The sequence below is a fragment of the Python bivittatus genome, unplaced genomic scaffold (genome assembly GCF_059951505.1).
Source record: "Python bivittatus isolate LINGU-HERP-01145 unplaced genomic scaffold, Pbiv_v1 ctg000700_np1212, whole genome shotgun sequence".
Lineage (NCBI taxonomy): Eukaryota > Metazoa > Chordata > Lepidosauria > Squamata > Pythonidae > Python > Python bivittatus.
In genome coordinates this window covers 22,203,910-22,225,280 of record NW_028277098.1, presented here as the reverse complement: position 1 = coordinate 22,225,280, position 21,371 = coordinate 22,203,910, and the positions used below count along the sequence as shown (strand labels likewise).

Sequence of the window (21,371 nt, the reverse complement as noted above, 5' to 3'; positions counted from 1 at the left end):
ATTTTCATCATAGGTATACCTCAACTATGAGAGACAAAATGAGGGGAAAAAATCCAGAAAATCACATTGTCTGATTTTTAAAGAATTTATTTGCAAATCATGGTGGAAAATAAGTATTTGGTCACCTACAAACAAGCAAGATGTCTGGCTCTCACAGACCTGTAACTACTTCTTTAAGAGGCTCCTCTGTCCTCCACTCGTTACCTGTAGTAATGGCACCTGTTTGACCTTGGTATCAGTATAAAAGACACCTGTCCACAACCTCAAACAGTCACACTCCAAGCTCCACTATGGCCAAGACCAAAGAGCTGTTGAAGGACACCAGAAACAAAATTGTAGACCTGCACCAGGCTGGGAAGACTGAATCTGCAATAGGCAAGCAGCTTGGTGTGAAGAAATCAACTGTGGGAGCAATAATTAGAAAATGGAAGACATACAAGACCACTGATAATCTCCCTCGATCTGGGGCTCCATGCAAGATCTCACCCCGTGGGGTCAAAATGATCACAAGAACGGTGAGCAAAAATCCCAGAACCACACGGGGGGACCTAGTGAATGACCTGCAGAGAGCTGGGACCAAAGTAACAAAGGCTACCATCAGTAACACACTATGCCGCCAGGGACTCAAATCCTGCAGTGCCAGACGTGTCCCCCTGCTTAAGCCAGTACATGTCCGGGCCTGTCTGAAGTTTGCTAGAGAGCATTTGGATGATCCAGAAGAGGATTGGGAAAATGTCATATGGTCAGATGAAACCAAAGTAGAACGTTTTGGTCTAAACTCAACTCGTCATGTTTGGAGGAGAGAGAATGCTGAGTTGCATCCAAAGAACACCATACCTACTGTGAAGCATGGGGGTGGAAACATCATGCTTTGGGGCTGTTTTTCTGCAAAGGGACCAGGACGACTGATCCGTGTAAAGGAAAGAATGGGGCCATGTATCGTGAGATTTTGAGTGAACACCTCCTTCCATCAGCAAGGGCATTGAAGATGAAACGTGGCTGGGTCCTTCAGCATGACAATGATCCCAAACACACTGCCCGGGCAATGAAGGAGTGGCTTCGTAAGAAGCATTTCAAGGTCCTGGAGTGGCCTAGCCAGTCTCCAGATCTCAACCCCATGGAAAACCTTTGGAGGGAGTTGAAAGTCCGTGTTGCCCAGCGACAGCCCCAAAACATCACTGCTCTAGAGGAGATCTGCATGGAGGAATGGGCCAAAATACCAGCAACAGTGTGTGAAAACCTTGTGAAGACTTACAGAAAACGTTTGACCTCTGTCATTGCCAACAAAGGATATATAACAAAGTATTGTGATGAACTTTTGATATTGACCAAATACTTATTTTCCACCATGATTTGCAAATAAATTCTTTAAAACTCAGACAATGTGATTTTCTGGATTTTTCCCCCCATTTTGTCTCTCATAGTTGAGGTTTACCTATGATGAAAATTACAGGCCTCTCTCATCTTTTTAAGTGGGAGAACTTGCACAATTGGTGGCTGACTAAATACTTTTTTGCCCCACTGTATATGGATACATAATATAAGATACATATTAAAGGGAAGCTGGTTTATATTGCCTTTTTAAAAATAGAAAATTCTAATTTTGATGTTAAAGAACTTTTTAAGATATCCCTACTACAACAATATGTTGCATAGCAGATACACAGAGACACACACACTGATTTCTCAAACATGAAAGTTTCATTTTTCAACTTTTTTACAGATTTTTTTTAACTTAGATTTCTTGTGTCTCATCCCACGCTACAGTGTGCTGTAAATGGTAGAGAAGAAAGGAAAGCTATTTAAAATGTATGCTTCTTGAAATAAATTAAATTATCTTCCACATAGGCAACAGTTAACCTGTTCCAGATGCAGCATGCCCAAGTTGTCTCCCTACCAGTCAACTGTCAGTCCCTCTGTGAGAGTGCCAAGCTGTATGATCCAGGAAAAAAGTTCTCTGAATTTGTGAAGAATTTGCCAAAATATGATGTTCCTACTGAATCTGTTTGCTTTGAAACTCAAAGTTCCCAGGTTGGAGGGTGAGAGCTCAGATATATTATTGTGTACTTGGCAGTAAATGTGAACAGAATGTTAAAGAAATGTAGATAAAGGAATAAAAGCTTGAATTGCTGGATTACTGGTTGTATGCCTATGAAATATTTGGATTTCTTGGTTGTATGCAACACACTTTATAGTTCTATTTCTTTTTTCTTTTTTAAGTAAAAATCATCTTTGTCTTTTTTCCCTGCTAGAGCTGTCTATTTCCTATATCCTTATATGTTTATCAGTCTTTTTGAAGATTTTCTACCTGTCCGTGATCAAAGTTGCTCAGATAATTACTACTTTTTTCTCAGATTGGGGGGTAGATAAGTTCATAATTCTAGTTGGTCGGTGTTAAATGACAGCCAGTCACTGCCAAAAAATTCAAAATCACAGCCAATTCAAAAACTTAACTAGAAATGGAAGACTGAGCATGCTCAGCTCAATCATAGAATGTTGAGTGGCAGAGAAACAAAACAGGTAGAATTGTGTGCTGGTGTCTATGTAGGATCATAGGATTTTGGAGAAAACCCAACATTCTGAATGGGAGCACTTCTTAGAGTTGGACTATATTGCATATTTCATTGTAAACATCATTTTTATTGATAAGTGTCTCTTGCCCAGAGTCCATTCAAGCTTGGAGGATTATACTTCTGTTTACTTTATCCTGATCTTTGCATATTAATCAGTAGCATAAGCGAAGCTGAGTATATGTCATTAATGCTTCAGAACTGGCTCAAGATATGGTTAAATTTATTAAATCTAATTTATTTAATAAAAATTAATTAACAAAAGAGTTGGGGAAGTGAAGTCATAGTGATTAGTTTGATTTTGGAGAGGAAAGGTTGGGGAATTGAAAGGCAGAGAGTGGTAGTGGAGTGCTCCCCCAGGAGTGCAAGTTTGAGGAGGGCTGCATGTAATACACTTGAGTGAGTAGGTGTACTCCTCTGAATAGCTGCCCAGCAGTATTGTTTAAAGTTACCTAGACCCCGTTGGAGAATGCTGGGCTGAAAGAGTGCCTGCTCTCCGTTACAATGAGTTCTTATAGCATCATTCACTACAAGTTGGAAGCTGAAATGACAGAACCCATATCTTGGGATCAGTTTGAGCCTGTTGATCCTGAGAAATTGAGCAGAGTGTGCTGCTAGGTTAGTTCTCCAACTTGTGGATTGAATCTCTGCCTACCAGGTTGTTGAAAGTCATTAAGAAAGTTTCAGGAAGCTGGGTATTTATGGTTATGGCTCTGTACTTAAGCTTTTAAAATCTTGAAGGAAAGTGTAAGGTGTTGATTTATTCTTAATTGGGGAAACATTGTAATTCCAAATAATGGTTTGTTCCCTTTCACAGGGTTTTCAGTAAACAATCAAACAATGCCCATGCATCACAAGGAAGCATATCTCAGTGCTCAGGAGATTATCCTATTCAGTCACTAGATGATATTACAAGCCCAGTCTGTCTTCGCTCCCAAAAGATTGGAGACAAAAGATCTTCAAGCAGTACAGATATCTCTGGTAATACTTGATCATATATGTAGTTAAGTAAACAACTTTAATAGATCACTATGATCAGTCCACTGCCAATATTCTAATGTATTATTTTTATTGTATGTTATGTTTTTGTTGTCTTCAATAGGATATCTGTACATAGGTCAAGGTAATCAATGGAAGTGAAAGATGATTAAGGCTCATAATTTAGTTTTGGGATGTAAGAATTTTACACTTTTCAATTAACATTAATAATTTAGCAAACAGGAGTGAAATATGAATAGAAATTTATTTTTAGAAATAAATTATAATTATATATATAGAAACAAATAATTATATATATAGAAATAAATAATTTAATTCCTCTCTAAAGAAATGGGACAAAAGTCAAGCAGTAAATGTAGAAAAATGTTGAAATATGTGCAATTTAATATCAGAACAATTATGTATTTAGTATTTGTCTATTTCAGTTTGTTTATTGAAGATAGCTCAGAGGCACTATTCTAATGATTGATTGTTCAAGAATTGGTACTCATGTTTTCAAGTCCTTTTTGTGGGTTTCCAGGAAACATGTAATTGGGGTCTGCCTGAATGCAGATATTGAGCTTGATGTCCATCAATTTCAACTTCCCTGTGAGCAAAATTTCTATAACTGCATTTCTGACTTATTGTTCTGGCTTTGCATTCAAACTCATCTTGGACTACTTTGTTCTGCCATAGATAAGATTCAGGCTATCCCACTGGATGGGTGCACCAAAGTTGCCACTTGCAGAGCATGCCCAACCAGAACAGTGGCTTGTACAGACATAGAGAGGATGTATAGTTCTTATTCTAGTACAATAAAGGGTGCCTCCATTTTAATTTTTAAAAATTGTGCATAAGCTGTGACAAGCAGGATAAATTTTGTTTTATATCTGAAGAACCTGAACTCATTAAACCTATTTCTCCTCCTCCTTTAAAGCTGTGCGAGGTCCACCACCTTTCAGATCCTGGTCAGTTGGTAATCAAAGTGGAGGAATGTGCAGTGATTCTGAAAGTGCAGGAGGAAGCAGTGAGTCACGATCTGTGGATTCTCCATCTGCTAGCCCAGGTACATATATTATTTTTCAATGCTAATACTATTGCTGTGATTTAATGAATTTTGAATACTGTTCAGCAAAAGAAATGAAACAGATGGGCTTAGATTGTCAATGTCTTGGCTCTTTAGTAGGTGACTTTAAAAGAAGGCTTCCTCGTACACCATCTACAGGTACCATGTCATCTGCAGACGATCTTGATGAAAGAGAGCCACCTTCACCTTCTGACTGTGGTAATATAATTCTAAGCTGAATTTATCATTTGTTATAAGTACACTTTGCGGTCCTGATTTTCTTTGATTCTTGAACTTTGTTAGAAACAGAAGGGTAGATAATGGGCATGTTTATCTCTTCTAAGCAAATGTATACATTTATTGATCTGAAAGAATACATTTCGGTAAGTACAGGAATTCTTCTGCAAAAATGAAGCTTAGCTGTTCTGCTTAAAAGGCTGATACATCTGGTAAACACATGTTTGATAGAAGATGGAATTAAATAAGCAGGGATTTTGGGGGGGGTAATAATGCTGGTAGAGATTTCAAAACCAACAAATAATGATTGAGTATATAGAAATCTATGACTTAACTTTTTCAAAAGTAGACATTGAAGCATTGTGAGCAATTCCCCCCCACGAAAAAAAATCTAATGACAAAATGATAGATAACAGTCTTCCACAGGATTGCTCAGGATTAGGGTCTCATACCCCAACGAGTTAAGAGTCAGACTAAGTTTATTTCTAATGTTTTCTTCATTTCCCAGGCTTAAAACATGTTTTTGTAACTGTTGCCACATAGTTTCTCCAAGGTCATCTTTGTGACTCGCTACAATACTACAGTGTGATTAAATGGTGGTAGAATATCACTGAGTAGAGAGAAAAGGATTGTGGGCTATTTTTTCCCTGACATGCGTGTTTCCTGTGTGCAGTGAGCATTTTATTTTCTCATATATTATGATCCCATTAAACAGTCTGAACAATTTCCAGAGGAACAGTCGTATTAGTCTCTTGAAGCAAAATAACAGTGAGTCTTGTGATACCTGAAAGGTTAACCTTACAGAATAAGCTTTCATGGACTAGAGTCCATGAGATATATAAAGTACATTTGCAACTTTGGTTAACAATTAAAGCTTCTGGTAATATGGTCTCTGGCTTAAACCTATGTCATAATTGTTTTGCAATTTAAGTTGCCACACAATTTTTTTTTCCTAAATGTGTAGATAAATGCTAAATCATATTTTTGAACAGATAATTTGCATATGAACGCATAAGCAAAAATATAGATGGCTTTACTTGACTGAACAAATTATATGTATTCTTGATAGAATACCATTTCATAGGATAAGTAAGTGAATATATTAGCGTGTATTTCTTGCACCCTGAAGAGCTAACAATAGACCTTTTTATTCTAAGGTTTAAATGATCTAGCAGCTGAAATTGCCAGTTCTCCTGGACCTTTTCGAAACATTCTCCTATCTAAGGCAGCACAAACACACAAACTCCGGAAACTGAGGGCTCCATCTAAATGCAGGGAATGCGATAGTCTGGTGGTATTCCATGGAGCAGAATGTGAAGAGGTTGGAAATCCGAACACCTTTTGGCTTCCTTATAATGTCTTGTGGCAGATTCTAGTTACTGCATGCAAATCATATGATTTCATAACCCTGTGGCTTACATGACTGTGAGGTGCACTGGACGTGAAACTACAATGGGGAAGTTGAAGTGCCAGAGAGAGTGGTGTCAATTTGTCTTACCAGCTTGACAGTAGATTTGCCAAGATAATATAAATGACGTTCCTTCTCCAGTGATTTATTAGGCTTGGCAGATAGGTTTATGGGAGAAATCTTCATTATGCCTCATGTTTAAGAGCAGCTTTGAATCCAACATACTGGAATGGCTGCCTTTTCTGAATTGTATATGCATTATATATACATTTATTTTTACTATTTATATCCTGCTATTTTGCTCATAAAACACTCAGCTGGTAACTATTAAAAAATGTTTAAAATAGTATAAAGTCACTGTGAACTGGCTTAAAGAGGCTAAATGCTTTAAATAAGCATGAGGTTAGGTGATAAGCTGAACAGTAGATGCTATATGCCCTTGCCCTGTTTTTTAATGACTCATTTCTTTTGTGCTTCTTTTAGTGTTCACTTTCCTGTCACAAAAAGTGTTTGGAGACTTTAGCTATTCAGTGTGGACATAAAAAGCTTCATGGAAGGCTTCATTTGTTTGGGGTAGAATTTACTCAAGCTGCTAAAAATAGTCCAGATGGTATCCCCTTCATCATAAAAAAGTGTACCTCTGAAATTGAAAGCAGAGCCTTAAATGTCAAGGTAAAGATTCATACTGCTTTTCAAATGCCTCTCTTCAAAACCATTAAAATTTTGGTTTTACAATTATTTATGACTTTTTCTCATATTTAAGGGGATATACCGTGTGAATGGAGCCAAATCCAGAGTTGAAAAACTTTGTCAGGCATTTGAAAATGGGAAAGATTTGGTAGAATTATCCCAGCTCTATGCACATGATATAAGTAATGTCCTTAAACTATATCTTCGCCAGGTAAATATGCATTATTATCTTGTTTACTCTAACACATTTGTATGTTGGGAGATTTGCTAAGGTGGACATGTTTGTTGTGTAGCTTTTTGTGAAGGCTCCAGTATTAAGGTGATTGCGAGTTTTTATCCTTTGGCTTTGTTGCTTGTATTGGAAAGATGGAAAACAGTCAAGTAATAGTTCTTAAAATTAGATTGCTACTGTTTTCTCATTGTCACTGATTTTTGTCAGGTTAATTAAAATTAGCTGTTTTAAGTCTGATTAACATGGAATTAGTAGATGGAGGAAATTAGCTGGAAAAAATGGGAAAGAAGTTTAAGAAAATGTGGAGGGAATAAATTTTTGAACAAAAAACCCAGCACTTCTTGTTTTTACCATCTTCATTTAGCTTCTGACATACAAAAAAAATGTCTAATCATGCTTTAATAGAAGGCTCAAAAATGTGCAACCTACCTTATGAGAATATAGAACTGGGGCCTATGCTAATATTGACAGGCAGGATACTCTTAAAAAAAGAGTTGCCATTTTTATTAATATAGCAACTCTATAAATGTAAGATGCATAATACTAAGACACTATAAACAGTCCATTTTGAAATTACATCTCAAATACTTCATTACAATATTACATTATAGTGAAACATAAATGCATAATAATTTCCGTGTCATCTATTTCTGCAGTGACTAACATGATTCCCCTCTATTGCAATTCAAGATTCTGTTACACCATCTCTTCTGTTTATCTCTTAACTGCTTCACTGATGTTCAGATATTATGCCAGTCTTACTATTTTTTGCTGTTCTTTGTGGTGTAGTTGTTAATAAGTTTAAGATAAATGCTGCAGTTATTACTACTTATGCCAAAACAGTGGAAGTTACTCTTTAAACTATGATATTTTATAGTCCATGAGTCAAGAGAATTGGCTGTATTGTGAGGAGGCAAAAAGATGGGGCCTTGTGAATAGTGATTAACTACATTAACCTTCACATATATTGGACTTCCATTATCCCTTACCAGCATTTCCTAAAATGTAATACATCTTGCAGTAGTGTTTGATTGCATACTAGCATCAATTTTGAAAATAACAGTTGCAGAGCTTCTTTTCAGTGAAATCTGGGAAGTATGAAGTATTTGCTTTGATGGGATGGTAGTGATTGTGCACTGTGGCACATGTTTACCCTAGTAAACAGCTGACAGGTTCAGATGTGTCATATAAACACAGGCTATGAGTCTGAATGGGGAATTCATTGGTCTCCTTACTTTGGATCCATTCTTCATTCCTTAAGTGGGCAGCCTTTTTAGCTCCTGAATTGCACTGATTGCCATGTCAGTAGCCAGTCATATTTGTGAGCCCATTCACATACTCTCACTTGCCCTTTCCACCTACTCAGATTGACACACATAGTAGCTGAGTTCATCTATTATTCTAAGTGCTTGGTTTTCTTTTGGCAAACACTGATTATTGTTGGACAAATCACAGTTTAAGTCGGCTTAATGTAATTTATGAACCCAATCAACAAGTATCTAGTCCCTCTATCCAAGATAATTGTTCTCTTGCTCTGTGATTTAACTGATTAATAACTATCTAACAGGTTTTTTTATTTTTAGGAACTTTTTACAAGTAAATAAAACAAAATTGGTCATTTATACAAAGCAAAACTTAAAAACACCTATAGAAGAGTTAATAAAATCTAAGCTATAACAAGTGGAATTCCTCAGCAGTGCTACATGAATTGCTTGCAGTATGCTAATTATGCAGGGACTAGATGAGATCATTCAAAAAATAATTCAGAAGCTTTCCAGAAAAAGACTAGACAAATGAAAAGGACACAGACAAAGTTAAGATAAAATTTCAAATGAATTTCTGATGTTCTTTCCCTTAGCTCCCTGAACCTTTGATTTTGTTTCGACTTTATAATGAATTCATTGGACTTGCGAAGGAAAGCCAGAATATTAATGAGGAATTTGATATGAAGCAGATGAGCCCAAAATCAAACAAAAGGCAATCCATTTGTATTGAATTGAATAGGATCTTACTTAAAATCAAAGATCTACTGAAATTACTGCCTGCAGCGAACTATAACACTCTGCAGTTTCTTTTAGGTCATCTATACAGGTAAGAGAATTCCAAGTCAACCAGCACCTATGATTAGACATTCCCCAGTAATACATGTAGTAATGAAAATAATATCCCTTTCTATTTAGTGACTTGTTATGTTTACCCTATTAATGTTAATTATAAAGTTTAATACAGAGATTTTTTATTTATTTATTTGTTCGTTTATTGCTTAAAATTGTTATAGCTACCCACCCTGTAAGACTCAGGGTGGCTTACAGAATCTAAAAACAATGAAAACAGTTCAGAAACATACAACAACACAGCTTGGACTAAAACAACCATTATAGTAACAGAGAATTACAACCACACATTAACCCCAGACCTGAGACCAAAGCTAGGTGTTGAGGGCTTTTCAGAACCCAGGAGAGAAGGCACTGTCCATTTTTTTTTTTTTTGGTGTGGGGATGCTGTATCTGAAGGCAGCAGGTGGGGTGTAACAGAGAAGGCACACTTCTCTGCTGGAACATCCTGAAAGGACAGAAACTATTGGTGATAGGTAGTCCCTCAGGTATCTAGATCCTATGCCATGATTAATGTTGGTTGGCAGTTAAAAACATATTTGTACAAATATTTGTTGGTACACTCAAAACTTTTGTGAATTTTCTGTTCTTTTATACAGAGTTAGTGAACAGTCTCATGAAAATAAAATGTCTGCCAGCAACCTTGGCATTATATTTGGTCCAACTTTGATCAGACCACGTCAGACAGATGCTACACTTTCACTATCTTCACTTGTGGACTATCCATATCAAGCCCGAGTGGTAGAACTTCTGATCACTCACTATGAGAAGATCTTTGACGTTGCACAGGAACATTCATCAGTTGCATCTGAATCTGATGAAAATTCTTTTTGTACTAAAAGTATTTTATCGGTAGAAGATAAAGAAGCATATCAACAAAGGAAAGCACTGCCTTTCGTGGCTATGAAGGAAGTGAGTTTCTGTTGAGGAACAATATCTTTTGTGGATTGCATTATATTTGTTCCATTTCATTTAGAAAAAAAATAAGTCTTATTTAAAATCTTGTTATCATTGACAGAGTGTCAAGTTGATCCAAAATGAGAGGAACAATTCTGAAACAAGCATATCTCTTGAAGAACCAGATGGTAGCAAAAGTTCCCCCTCCCAATCTGATTCCTTAGTGAAAGGTTAGTGTTTGAATGTTACAATAAATGGATGCACCAATGATGCAGAACTGTCTCTCTTAATTAGTGGGGATAAATATTAATGCTCCCTGTGAAATTGACAGAACAATATTAAAATGTTTTAGGCTTGAAATAACCTTATCTATCTATCTATCTATCTATCTATCTATCTATCTATCTATCTATCTATCTATCTATCTATCTATCACATTTATATCCTGCTGCTGTCAGGCCTAGCCCAAAGAACTCCTGGAGACATGCAGGTTCAATCAGCAAGGTTTATTTGCCAGCACCTGTTTACAGAAATCTTCTCAGACTGACCAGCAATTCCCAGGCACAAGTCTCTACTATCTTCTGGAATGTTTAGGGATGCGCCAGCTTTCTCCGCTTATCTCCAGAGCGTTCCTCTGGAGACGAGAGCACTGTTTTCACCCCCCTTCGTCCATTCCAGTCCATCACAGCTGCAATCATAAAGTGATTCTCAGCAGCTCACAAAAGACAACGTAATAATAAATAATAAAAAATACTATACATCCAGACTTCAAAACAGTACCTGGATTCAGCACCCAAAGACCCTTTGAGGTTGTCTCAAAAGCATGGAAAGCTCCATCTTCAGCCCTTTCTGGAAGGTGAATTATGTTGGAGCCACTCATACCTCCCATGGAAGGCCATTCCAGGGGGCCAGCCCCATTATGGAAAAACAGTGGTAGCCCCATGTAGAGTGTATTGCGTTAGTCTAGATGAGTGGTGATGAGTGCGTGAGCCACTGTAATCAGGTCATTTTGCCTGAAGTAAGGCCACCACTGGCACACCAGCCAAAGCTGGGCATAGGCACCCCGGCCATGGTCTCTACCTGCAGATCCAGCTGGAGCTGTGAGTCCAGGAGGACCCCAGTTTGTGGGGCAGTGCAGCCCCATCCACGGGGTGTAGAGGATCCCCAATGTACAATTCATAGCTCAGTCTTACTGTGGTTCAATTTGAACCTGTTTTCTCCAATCCAGACCCTAACAATCTCCATGGTAGACTTCAACACCATTTAGATTTTCCTGTCCAAATATAAGTGCTTGCATTACTGATTTCTTTCTTAGAATGGACCTGTGAACTTGAAACAAAACACAGTCTTGACAAGCAAAATTTCCTCTCAGAATCTCCTCCTGTCTCGGTTTTGGAAAATGACATGGTACCTATAAAAGAACCAGGTCCATTAACTGTAGAACTTTATAGAATTATTCCTGCTAATCTTCAATTATTCTGTGTTTAAAAACAAAACAAGACAATTGTTAGATTAAATTGGTGACAGCTCTTAATGAAAAGAATTGTCAACTTTTATAGGGCTAATATAGTTGGAATTCTTTAATATTTAAAGGGCACTTGAATCTTGAGTTAATACATTGCAAGAATATTTCCATGTAAAAGTGCATTACACTTAATTCTCAAGTGACGAATCTATAGCTTATTTTTTTTGCATACTTACAGTTGATAATAATTATCTTTTTTTAGAGATCTGCAATTCAAAACCACACAAGTATGGTACTAATATAATTTTTTAAAATACCATTTTCTCCAGTTGTGTCATATTAGATATTTCTAAAGCAACTTCCTGTGCGTAAACAGAAATAGCTTTGATTGATTACCTGCCATCAAGTCAGTGTCAAGTCTTAGCAACCATATATATATAGATCTTCTCCAGGATGATCTATCCCTAACTTAATCTTTCAGATCCTCCAGTGATACACCCATCACTACTGAAGTTAAATCCATCAACTTTGCTGTTATTCATCCTCTTTTCCTCTACCTTTCCCAGCATTAATAGACTTTTCACTCTTGTCCTTACAAAATGTTTGCTATGGATCCAGTCTGGCATTCTTCAACAACAGTGTGGTTGCTGATACGGTCTGGTATTGGGATCTGCACAGCATCTACTTTAGACTGCTGCTGGAACATCCCCTCCACTCTAGGACTCTGGGAACCGACATGGCCATTTCAGCTTGGGCTACAGGACAGTCCAGACACCTGGCTTCTACTGAAGCATGTCCCTAACAGGTGTTTTGTATTGCACTTCTTCAGTATTACACTGGCTTCTTATAAACACAGACTTTTGAGTCCTTTTCACTAGACTTGTATTTAAAAAAATAGGATTAGTGCTCTCTTGAAAGAGCATTAGACCTGTTCTGCACAGTAGGTTAATATCAGTTGGGAAAGAGAGTCAGATTCTGCCAGCTGTATTGCCAATTATAGGTTTTACGTTGCTGCCACTAGCAAGGGGTTTTGCTTGCCCGCATTTTTTATTGTTTTCATTACTTTTATCATTTCTGAGGATTCTTTGATGACTGCTACAAAGTTGTATCTGCAGTTCATGTGGTTGTTCGTGGTTACTTATGTTTCTATTGGTGTACCATTTTGCCCACTCAATTCTGGCTTTGGTGGCACAAGGTATTATATTGATGACTGTTGTTACATGCAGGCAAATATTATTTGTGTTCTCCATAGCCATGCACCAACTATTTCCAGGTGCTGCTGACCACAAAATCAGAACTGGGCTCCTTTGGTGCTAACTGCCAGTGCTAAGATTTCTTTGCAGCATTAGTTGATGGTTTATTTCATTTGTTGTCCACCATTCCATTTCACCTCATGCCCCTCTTTACACCTGTCCTCTGGACTATTTTTAAACATGGATGTAAGTGTTCCTTCAAAGATCACTTGACAGTCATAGTGTGGAGAAGAGGTTGCATCAAATAAAATCATTGTGAAAGTTCCCTCTTTTTTCCACCCACATCTCCCATTAGCATCTGCCACCTGTTAGTTGAGCAACTTGACAGATGGCTAAATCCACCATTCCAAGCACCACCATCCAATCCTATCCTGCCCTACAACATTTTAAGGAAAGCTATTGGTTTTTCCTATTGGCACATGATGCTTGGCAGAAGGGGACAGAAAGCCAGGTGAATCCACTAATCACTTTCCATAAGAGATTACATCAGTAAGGACAGCACTATTCATTGGCCTGTTCCTCTAGCAGAATAGGGATTAGCTATGCAGACGGAAAATTTATGCTGGCATATTTTTCTGATGGCTCACAGAGTGCTGGATAGCACTTAAACATGATATCTGGCAGAGTCTGAGTCTTTCCTAAGTCTCTAAAAGTTATCTCCTGCTTGCCTTTTCTAAAAAAGGCATCTGATTTTTTCCCCTGGCCTGATTATAATTTTTCATAGTGATAAAATAGGTAAAAGTGTTCAAAGTATTTAAAAATTGCAGGTCTCTAATACTCAGTTTAGGTTGCCACTTCCTATCCCTACCCAATATATTGCTAAATGTGAAGTATGAGAACATCTTTACGTAGGGCCTAGCTGTAAGAATCTTTCATTTGAATTGTTTTACCATGTTAATTCTGCAATTATTTAGCCTGACTTTGAACTAATGAGAGTCTCATATAAAGAGATGGCCATTAATTAAAACAGGCTTCTCCAACCTAACATCTCCAGATATGTTAAGACTGCAACCATTCAAAATTCCCAGCAAGCGATTCCATTTGGAGAATGCAAGCTTGGAGAAGATTGAGTTAAAAAACAAACAAGCACAAAATGACCTTTCATTCTACTAACGAAAACAAGCAAGAGGAATGAAATTCCATTGTGGGTAGCTTCTTGCAAGACAGCTGTAGGAGAGTTCCTTCCTTCTTGAATTATGTTGAGGAAGATGAATCATAATAAATGGAACAGATAGAATGAGATTCTGGAGTAGGAGACAGTTGGCTGATGTGTCTTTCAGACAAAATTGTCATAAGGCCATTAGGTATAATTGTCAAGAAGAGATATAAACTAGAAATGTGATTCTCTGAAATCTATATCTTTTCTAGTTAATATTCAATATTAATACTTTTTGATGACACTCAAAACATCTCTTTCCTTCCTAGGCAACAGAGTGGCTTCAGTTTCAGATCAAGACAATGGGAAGCATGACCTTAAAACTGAGGATGGTGTTAAAAGCAATCAGTTAATAAGGCCTAATCGTCAAATAACCAAAGTTCAGTTGCGTTCTCAGAGGACAAAGCCATTTCTTCGTCCTGTGAGTTTACCTTTAGGACCAATGCTTCCTCCCTGTATTTTAAATGAGCGGAACTCCCAAAATGCAAGTCTGAGTCCAGAGAAACTTGGGAAAAGTCCTGTTATTGAAGAGGTTTCTGAGACACAGTCACTCCCCACTGTTAATGCTGGTTGTAGACTCTCTTGTTATGACCCACAGATTCAGAAAAAAACTTGGGACAAGCAATATAAGCAGTATGATATGACTTCAAGGACAGCAATGATTGTGACCAATATATCCCAGGAAAACCTAACACAAGAGTCTGTAAATACGTGTGCCTTAAGTACATCTAGTAACCTTGTTAACAATTCAGTAAATGCCATACTTCCTGGTAAGCCATATACAGGACCTGTTAGGGCTGCAAGGACTACAGTAGAAGCTCATTCCACAGTCCCTAATCCTGTTGCTACTTTCAGAATGCCAAGAACTTTACAACCACCACCAGGAACATTTTATAAACCACCACCCAACAATAAGGCCAAACCAAATGATGAGAGTTCTACACCCAAACCCTATGCAGCAATAATCCAAGATGAGGTTCCAGGGCTAGGTGTGAATCCTGGCCTTGCTCATGGCACTTTGGATTCTTCTAGCCACCATGGAAAGCAACACAAAGCTAGTTCTGAAGCCCTTTCCCCTGCAGACCTGAAGCCCACTTATCAGAGATTAAGGCCAAAGCGGATGCAAGAACTGGAACATAGGGAAGCTCATTTTGTATAGGGCAATAAAAACTTCTGGGACTCTTTTTTTTTTTCTTGAGGATTTCACCTTTGTGCCATATTGAAATTATTTTTTATAAATACCTGTACAGACATTTTAAAACATGGAATGAAAAAAGCTGTGAAGAATAATGAAGTTAATTTTTTTATTATTATTATTATTATTATTACATTTCTCTCAAGAGTATTTAAATGCATTCCAAATGTAAAAGCAGCTAATATGAAGTGCACTCAAAGAAACCTTATAATCTACTTCATTTGTGGAATTGTACTTTTTCTCATGGAAGCCTACTTATGTTAGAGTGCAGCAGTGAAAAGAGCCCGTATCCAAGAATAAATGGTTTATTAAGACTGCAGAGTATGAAATATAGATACTTAATTTAAGAATAAACCAAAGCTTGAAGCATTGCTCTAAGTGTCTGTATTTAGTTTTTTCTCTACTCTGGACAATTAAATGCTCCTTGGTTAACATGATCTTTATATACTTGCATGTCATATGTTTTATATAGCATTTTTTGACAAGTTATGTTGTCACTTGTTACTTGTACAGAAAAGATTGAACTTTACTATAAAACTATTTTAAAAACTTTTATAGCAGTTATTGTATAGTTTAAATGCACAAAAATTAACTAGTTCAGTTGCCATTCAGTAAAAAAAATCCTGTAGAAGTGGTGCAGACATCCCTAATTATTATGAAGTTAGAGTTTTCTCATCACAGAAAAGAGCTTTTTTATTGCTTTAAGAGAAATTTAAATCTTAGGCATAGTGAAATAGATAAAAATAACCCACTGTTTATTAACTTCATCAAATAGTGTTTCACTGTATATAAAATTGCTTTTATATGTATACTATTTGCCTTAAAAATATACATTAATATCCACATATTCTGTAATGCACTTCATCTTATTCAATACAGACTTTTTTATATTGTTAATATAATATGATATGAATTACACTACTATTTTTTAAAAACCATACAGAAGGGTTTGTGTTTATCCTACATTAAAATAATATTATGAACATTTTTGAAATAAAACAAGATGATGGTTGAGGAAATTAATAGCTATAGGTGGTATAGCTTACCTCAAAGGAATAGTGAAGTAGTGTATTTACAGAAGTTACAGCTATTGGGCTTTTTCTTTTTCTTCCACTGAGTTCCAGTTCACTGTAACGAATCACAAACAGAAATACTGGATGTGAAAGCATAATTTGACACTAATAGTCAACTTGTCTGGAAAAGGCTGGGGAGTTTTTAGACATGCTGATTAATGTGGAATCTTACCAGAAAAAAGAACTCTTTAAGATGAGAATGAATGGCTTATTATTCTTGTGAACATAGCTCCACTTCCATGAAGCAACTGTTTGTGCCACCTTTACGATATTTGGTAGAAAGCACAAAAAGTTTTGCATTAGTTCTCTTGATCTATTCACCTGAGAACATGAGAGTTTGAAAATGGATAAAAAATTGGGCTGCTTACACTGGCTCCATCTCATATCTTTTCCAGTCTTTACTTACTCAACTGGAAATTCTGAAGGATTGCTTTATTGAAGTTTCCTGGAAGGCTTCTGTGCTGCTGTATCAGAAAAAAAAAATTCTATTTCATGGAAATGTAATGCTGCAGTTTAAAAGGCCAGAACTCTAATCCACCATTTATTCCTTCAGAGATGGACAGGAAGGTAGTGTCCCAAGCAGGATCTGTCAGCCAGCCATCATTTGTTTCCTGCAAACAATTCCAAATAACTTACTCTTAAACAAAAATATGCTGTAATATAAACAACAAATAAATTAACATAAATGGTGTCAGGAGGACTGTTGCAATGTTGCAAAGAAATACAGATGCTTGAGACTTGTACCAGACTTTTCACAGATGCAACAAATCATATCAGATATATTTTAATTTATTTATTATTTAAATTAGAGCCACTCAGTTCCAAATTGCACCTAGCCACTCTCTTCTGTCAGAATGTATGTGGTAACAAGCACTTCTGTTCATAAAAACAAAATAAATTGATGCTTCAGTCACATGAGATTGGAGCCACTTCACACACAGTGTTAGAAATTTAAGTCTTTCCCTTTATACTGATGATTCATCATACCACTGATGTAGGATGAAGATGCTGCAGAAGCAGTGAAGATGCTGCAGGAGTGACTTTGTTTTTGTGGTAAATAGTCTGGAAGCTAGAAAAGATAATTAAGCATCCCCATCTAGATTAAGAAGACATGCTGGGTCATATTTAAAGTACAGTAAGGTTTAATAAATCATGGTTACAGATTGTAGTTGAAGGTAGAGCATTTTTTCCATAATATGGGTCCTCCAGACAATCCATTAAACCTAATCCCAATACAGGTAGTCCTCACTTAGCAACTGCCCTGTTTAGTGACTGTTCCAAGTTACAACAGTGCTGAAAAAGCAACAGCAACCAGTCCTCACATTTGCGACCTTCACAGCATCTCTCTGCTCTTAGTTTCACTTGCTTATTTACCCCATACCAAGATGTTCTCAAAGAGAAAGAACCCCAGTAAAATGATAAGCACAGTCTCAGTCAAGAGATTTTCACTTGGCAACTGCTTCATTTAATGACTGAGTTGCTGGTCCCAAATGCAGTTGTTAACAAGGACTACCTGTATGTAGAAATGTCAGTTCCCTTTATCAATTTTGGCATCACATTTTAAATTGAAGTTGTCAGATACTGTCCAAGGGCAACTCCATAATGCATTTCTATTAACCTAAACATCTATCTGCCAAATTAAAACAGATTTCCTGAAGAACCATATATTCAAATACCGTCCTTAAGTATTTCAAAAAGAATATCACAGTCAATAGTACTGAAGGACAGAAGATGCTCTGTGAGAATAAGGATTCATTCATTCTTCCACTGTGATTACCTACCTCAGCAACTAAACCCATATAGGTTATAACTGAAATGGCAGAAAATTAGCATCTAGTATTAGATATGTACCAAATATTTGCCTCAAAAATTATTTGCGTTCCTCAAACTTTTAAGAAAGCCTAAAGGGATTCCCTGAAGTTCTTAAATTTAATGCTCAGAGACTATAACACAGCCTTCCTCTTTCTACTACTTCTCTCATTCCTATAAAAGAGAAAGGAAAACATAACAAGTAAAGGCAGATCTAGCAATAACATGAATTATGACGGACTTCACTGAGAAGTGTAATTACCTGCCTCAGAAGAAACCCACTGTACTCCAATCATTTTTCTATGCCTTTACAAAGAAGATTTTTTTAAAAAAACTGGATAAGGAGGAATAACAGGAGAAGGGAGCACAAGCAGAATTGCTTGAAATAACTTGCTTAAAGTGAGTTAGGCCAGGATATTTGAGGGTCCATCTATCTCCAATTATTTTTGTCCACCTTATGAGATCAGGCAGGGATGGCATGCTCTGGGTACTGTTTATTAAACCTTGCCATCATAGGGTTCCCAGAAGGTGTGTTGTCTCTGTTGTTGCCCCTACCTTGCCCTCCTCATGATTTGGATCACCCCAGCCCTGCTGGCTTTTAGAAAGGCCATGAAGACCTGCTTCTTCCCTCCAGGGCTGGGCAAGGATATTATGTGTGCTGTTAGTATGTGTTATGTGAGCTATTAAATCTGTGTTTACATATGGCTTTTTTATGATGGATGTATTTCTCTGTGTTTTAACTTGTTAGCTGCCCAGAATTGCTTTGCAAGTAGGCAGTCATAAGAAACAAGCAAGTGAGGGTTGCATGGTTTAATCTCTCTGTTCTGAATTCTCTAATATTTTTATGAACATTTGGAATTATGCTGCTGTCACATCCTGGAAAAACAAATGTTTACAGAAGTTGGTTTTGAAAGATAAGTTTATAGACTCACATGCTGGTTGTCGAATATGATAAGCATATACAGGTAGGCCTCTGGTTACAAAGGCAATTGGGACTGGAATTGCTGTGTCACTTAGCGAGAGCAGTTCTGGCAGTCCTGGTTGCTGTCATTAAGGGAGGACCTCACATGACCATGACTTCCAACTTCCTGCCAGCTTCCCCATTGATTTTGCTTGTGGAAAGTCAGCAGGGAATGTCAGAAATCACGATCACGTGACCATGGGGACACTGAGATGGCTGGAACTCCAAAGACTGGTTGCAAGTCCATCTCATTCAGTGCTGTCACAAGTTTGAACGGTCACTGAACAAGTGGTTATAACCCAAGGACCACCTGTAATGGAAGTAAAGTGTATGTGAAAATAAATGGAATGTGGTTCAATGTTGAGCCAGGAGTAAGAGTATGACATATACCATACCAAAATTCATTTATTAATTTATATGGCTGCCCAACTCACGGTGACTCATGATGAAAATAAATAAATAAATACCAAAATTCCAAAGAACTTTGACATTTGTTCCCTATAATGCCCTGCAAACTGTGGGTCTGGAAGGAAAATTCCAGAAAATCCCATATAATGAACACCTGTGTCACTTTAAGTGAGGAGCCATTGAAACAGCCCACAGCTTCTCTACTGTTAGCCTCACCAAGATCTGTGACACAAATTCATTGCACCTTCATTAGTTCAATATCCAGGCCAAACTGATTCTTTTTATTTCAATTATCTTTGAGTGATCAGAGCAATGTACTCTTTACCGTATTGCCAAATTTTGTTTAATAGCCAGAATGATTCAACAGGATCTCACTAGGAACAGTTTGATTGGGTTCAACTTGCTCCAAGTTTAGTAATAATAAACCCTCCTGTTTATCTGTTTCTTGTTATATTTATGTTGGCCTTTTCCGAAGCGTATTAAAGAGTCTCAGAATTCACAGTGAACTGAGAGAGCTTCACCTATGCTGGCTGTGTTCATCTTTTACTCCGTTTTGTTTTATTTATCTTTTATTTCTATGTTTTATGTTACAGTATGTAAAGCTGGCCAGTGACTGAAATAAAATACTTTGACAAAGTATTTTAACGTCTTCTTGGTTGTTTAATGTTTTCATAGATCAGTGCATAAGGAATACTTGTGCTAACATTTGATGTGTTTTAGCTGGGGATGTGAATGTATGTATACTTTTTCATATAGATGATGCTGTGTTGTTGGATGAGAACCTGAATAATTTGCAGCAAATGTTAAATAGTATGTCTGATGCAGCAAGGAATGTGGATCTGAAAATTAATATATCACACAACAATATAGTTGTGTCTGATAGGGAAAATGGAATCAATGATTGCTATTTATATATACATGATTATATATAAATGGCTAAAAACTAGGGCAACTAGATGAATTTGTGTACCTTGGTAAAATGTTTTACTAAAGATGGGAAAATGAAGAAGTTTTAAGATCTGCAAGTGATGGTAGAAAGGTAGTGGGTAGTATGTGGTCTGCTGCAAAGAATGAATGTTTGTAGAAAGAAGCAAAAACCGCTGTGGATCAGAGAGTGCTTCTGCCCAGTTTGTTATTGGGGAGTGGAAGTTAGGTCAAGAGAAACACTACGTTGAAGGCCACGGAAATGGAGTCCTTAAGAATCGTGTGTGGTAAAACAAGGGAGGGGGTCAAGAATGAATGGGGGCTGAATGCATTCAAAACTGAGTGACCATTACAAAATAAGTACACTGACGTTTGGTTATACAGAGACAGTGAACGGAGATCAACTTGTAAAACAAATATACAGTATGAAAGGAGAGGAAGGAGTAAACCAAAAAAGTTGCGGCTGGGTGATATTGATGAGATCCTCATAAAGACAGAGGTGAGGAGCTTAAAGAACGAAAGGCAATGTACGCGGAGGTATATGTGTGTGGTTTGCAATGATAGATATGAAGAAGTACGGTGACTGTTGCAGATGACATTTGGCTATCTTGTCTTTTTTCTTTTATGCTTTTACTTTCTTTGGCTTACAATTCCTTACTTTTCTCCTGTGCTTTGCGTACCGCTCTCAGATGGATTTGTCAGAATGCATATGCAAGCCTAAACAAAATCAGGGTGTTGTCATCGCTGATCTGCCGTTCCTATTTTGTCACAAGATTGCTAACTGCAGGAATGAGGGTGCATATTTATATGTATATACTGTGCCCAATACTGCTGGCACGATAAAACACAGCTGGTCAGACTGGCATGGTAATTACATGCCGTCTAAGAACATCCTAACATTTGTACATCATTTAAAGATATGCAATATACTTAAA

At 37.1% G+C, this 21,371-nt stretch overlaps 1 protein-coding gene across 2 annotated transcripts in view; it reads left to right on the top strand.

The window, feature by feature from the left end:
• ARHGAP29 (Rho GTPase activating protein 29) overlaps positions 1-15,632 on the top strand; it is a 63,177-nt gene extending 47,545 nt beyond the window's left edge. The window contains exons 13-24 of one of the 2 annotated variants that reach the window (XM_088154444.1): positions 1,849-2,039; positions 3,388-3,551; positions 4,486-4,614; positions 4,732-4,833; positions 6,009-6,172; positions 6,743-6,931; positions 7,023-7,160; positions 9,040-9,272; positions 9,895-10,207; positions 10,314-10,422; positions 11,508-11,618; positions 14,336-15,632. In XM_088154444.1, the coding sequence (XP_088010570.1) occupies positions 1,849-2,039; positions 3,388-3,551; positions 4,486-4,614; positions 4,732-4,833; positions 6,009-6,172; positions 6,743-6,931; positions 7,023-7,160; positions 9,040-9,272; positions 9,895-10,207; positions 10,314-10,422; positions 11,508-11,618; positions 14,336-15,225 (2,733 nt within the window). In that variant the 3' untranslated portion in view covers positions 15,226-15,632. The remainder of the gene's footprint in view (positions 1-1,848; positions 2,040-3,387; positions 3,552-4,485; positions 4,615-4,731; positions 4,834-6,008; positions 6,173-6,742; positions 6,932-7,022; positions 7,161-9,039; positions 9,273-9,894; positions 10,208-10,313; positions 10,423-11,507; positions 11,619-14,335) is intronic. The other variant, XM_088154443.1, reaches the window with a different exon arrangement.
• Positions 15,633-21,371: the final 5,739 nt, after the last annotated feature.